Source organism: Solenopsis invicta, chromosome 4 (assembly GCF_016802725.1).
Source record: "Solenopsis invicta isolate M01_SB chromosome 4, UNIL_Sinv_3.0, whole genome shotgun sequence".
Lineage (NCBI taxonomy): Eukaryota > Metazoa > Arthropoda > Insecta > Hymenoptera > Formicidae > Solenopsis > Solenopsis invicta.
In genome coordinates, this window is record NC_052667.1 from 26,020,689 (window position 1) to 26,024,173 (window position 3,485).

Here is a 3,485-nt window from a genome sequence, read left to right on the forward strand (position 1 = left end):
TGTTTTTTTATTGCTGCATTAGACTGCACTAGCTTTTTCTTCTTGCTTTCATCAAATTTCAAACATGTATCTAAATATTATTTTTAACGCAAAATGTGCACTTCAGCAATAAAAGTTCAGCAATAAAAAAACAGGCCTGTAAATACATATGACAGCTAGTCTGAATAATAAAGATCAATTTAAAATTATACATTGGTTTTAAATAATTAATCACATGTTTAATCCCTTATAAATAATAATAAAATAAAAAAAATTTCTTTGACATATAATAATTAAATGTTAATTTCACAATTTCAAACATATAAAGATTTAGAGCCGCTACTCATATATCATTCAAAAATTGACTGCGTTTAGTGGAACATACAGCTTTGCAATTGTAAAATTTTTTAATATAAATGGTTATACATTCAGATAGGAAAAGTAAGGGCATTAATTGTATCAAAAAATTTTACAACATTATCAATAGACAAAATAGATCTATGAATGAAGAAACTTTAATCTACATCCTAATGAGCAAACAATATTTTTTTAATGTTTTTAAATGTTTTTTGTAATAAAAATTTTTTCATCTTAATTTAATTATTGTATTATATTGACATATTTTTTAGTTGCATTCTTAAACAAATAATAACAGAAAAGTTATTCCAGATGTTAATCCGTATTTGTAAAAATTAGTAGAAAAACTATAATTTTTTATATATTTATATAAATAATATGGTTTAATTATACATAGTTTATCTTTTCGATAATATATATTTACTTACAATTAATCTATCAATTACATACACATATTAGCATAAAGTGTTCACAGATCATCCAGTTCGCAGCGATCACAAAGGTCAAGCAACGTTCGCCCGAATCACGACTTGGATGGGTGACATTTGAAAATTTCCGAGAAAAAACTCCCGATTTTTTTTGCGAAAAATGTGTTTTAAAATATTATTAAAATATTATTTTGCCCATTGAAATTATGTAGTGTAATAATATAATACATTTATGCGGATATTCCTTAAATATCAAAAATGGTCTTGAAATGCGTATGTACCATACATTTCGAGGATTGCGAATGAACATCTTTAGGATTCTCGATGGGATGTCCACAGGATGTCCATAGGCAAGAATGAGGCACTTATTTGCTAGTCCACAGGACGTCCTGTAGAAGTAAAGCAATTTGCTTGCCGAATTCGTGTTCAATATGCGCAAAAATACATCGGAAATGATAAGTTTATTCAAGCGTTTATTCGTGTGTAATCAAGCAGTATTCATATTAGCCTACATTTTAATAATCATTTGAACTTGATATATAAAAGTAGCTCGTTGTTGAGGAAGTCAGTGTCACTTTTCATTTGTAATTTGAATGATATCATAGTGATATTATATAGATAGTGATATTAAAACCAGGTATAGTATAAAAATATAAAACAATATAAAAATATAAAACAGTACAAAAATATAAAACGGTACGAAAATATAAGTACATAATAAAGTACGCATAACATTGTTCTAGATTATCCATATAAATAATTAAAATCATGGATAATAAAGAAACATGGAACGGTACTGATTCCGGCGAGGAGATCGTTATTTCTGGTATTGCTGGTAGATTTCCAAATTCAGATAATATGCATGAGTTACGAGAAAATCTATTTAACAAAGTGGATCTTATTAGAGAAGACCATGGTCGATGGAAAAATGGTAAATATTTCATGCGTAATTAGATACAATGGTTTGAAATGGTAGAAATATCGTATGTGTTAGTATAGTGTTCTTTGTTACAAAATGTACGCTCTCTGTTTATACATACCGCGGTTCAGTCGTTGGCTTGCTTTAAGATATTATACGTCCCGAAAGTTAGTGCGAGCATAGACACGGTCAAGACAAGTACGCAGTAAAAATAAAGCCATAGTTAATTCCAATAGACAAAGAATATTTCTTCCCTTCATCTTTTATCAAAGCTTGCAGGGTCTTTCTAACAGAAATGTTTATGTCTGTTAAAATATATCACTTCTGAAATTGTGTAAAATAACGTATATATCATTCAATATATTTTTGCGTTTATTTTATCTGGACTTTTTCTTAATGTTTATATCTATTTACTTTTATGTATTAAACACAAGTTTACTTTGTGGAGAAACCAATTCTAGATAATGTATCAAAGACATACACAATAACAAATTAATTTTAATATCTGATTACTTCTACTCTTTTTCTAGTTTAAATGTTGAGTGTGTTTTGCGTGTTTGTGCGAATGTGCATGACGGCCACGAAACTTACGAACAGACCTTCCTTTTTGTACGGCCCGGCGGCCTACCGTTCGTCAGTCTCTTACCAGATGTCGTGTGCGAAACGTTTGTATCAAAAATAAAGCAGTTCTTTTATACTCAATCCTTCTTAATTCTCTCTTCCAAGCGGGCTGGGACACGACCGAACAAATAAATTCACTGTACCGCAACATTAAATAATTTAAAAAAATAGAGTAATTAAATAAAAATCAATTTTAGTTTACAATAATAGAAATGGACATCAATCTTGCATTTATATCCAGACAAAGTAATCATTTAATATGATATTAAACTGACATCAAAATGACTTTGTGGTTCTGAAGCTACAGCTATCACATAAGTTTGTTTGATTAATAAATTGCTTCTTTAATGAATTTATTTATCATCTTTAGTATTGCTGGATTGTTAAAGATTTCATGTAACTAATAAATTGACTTTTAATGCCATTTTTAAATAAATAATTTTAGTAAATATTTAAGAATATAACAATATAGCAATATTGTTGTTTTTGTAATTAAATTGTTTATTCAAAATTTTGGCAAATCACTATTTTGGGATTTTAAGATTGCTGATTGTGAATCCGATGTCAAAATGGCAGACAAAATTATCAAAATCGATTGGATTTGCTTAAAAGTTGTTATTTAAGTGATTTTAAGGTCTCTGATTACCAATTCAATTTTAAAAATATAAAATTTGAACTGCCAGATATCATATTGCTAATCAATATGATAAAGCTAGCAGCTGAGTGTTTCCAACGTGTCGCGAACTAGTTTTGCCGTATGTGATGGAGCATTGTCATGGAAAAAAATGATTTGTGTTGCCATATTCTGGTCGTTTTTCGTGTAGCGAACGGTTCAAATTGATTAATTGTTGTTGGTAACGTTTGGTAATAATCGTTTCACCAGGCTTTAACAGCTCATAATAGACCACACCTTTCTGGTTCCACCAAACACAGAGCATCGTCTTTCTGCCAACACATTTTTTTGTAAAATAAATATTTTCTGAAATAATTAAGAAAAACTGTTTCTTCTTTAAGTATATCTCGAAAACTAGACGAGAGCGCCAATTAATTTATAAGAAAAAGTTGTTCGGTATCTTTGCCTTTACAACATATGTCAAGGTCAACATGATTGAAGCTGGGTCCTCTATAGTGCACAATTACCCTTATTTAAAATATTTATTCAGAATTGAATAATTTCTTTA

At 29.0% G+C, this 3,485-nt stretch overlaps 1 protein-coding gene across 1 annotated transcript; it reads left to right on the plus strand.

The window, feature by feature from the left end:
• Positions 1–1,333: 1,333 nt before the first annotated feature.
• Positions 1,334–2,385, plus strand: LOC120357636 (fatty acid synthase-like). Its single transcript, XM_039448589.1, has 3 exons — positions 1,334–1,401; positions 1,508–1,695; positions 2,214–2,385. Exons 2-3 carry the CDS (start codon positions 1,533–1,535, stop codon positions 2,216–2,218), a joined length of 168 nt encoding a protein of 55 aa, XP_039304523.1. The 5' UTR covers positions 1,334–1,401; positions 1,508–1,532; the 3' UTR covers positions 2,219–2,385.
• Positions 2,386–3,485: the final 1,100 nt, after the last annotated feature.

Excerpts from the sequence above, each read along its gene's own strand:
- LOC120357636 (XM_039448589.1), top strand. The coding sequence starts at position 1,533 with ATGGATAATAAAGAAACATGGAACGGTACTGATTCCGGCGAGGAGATC.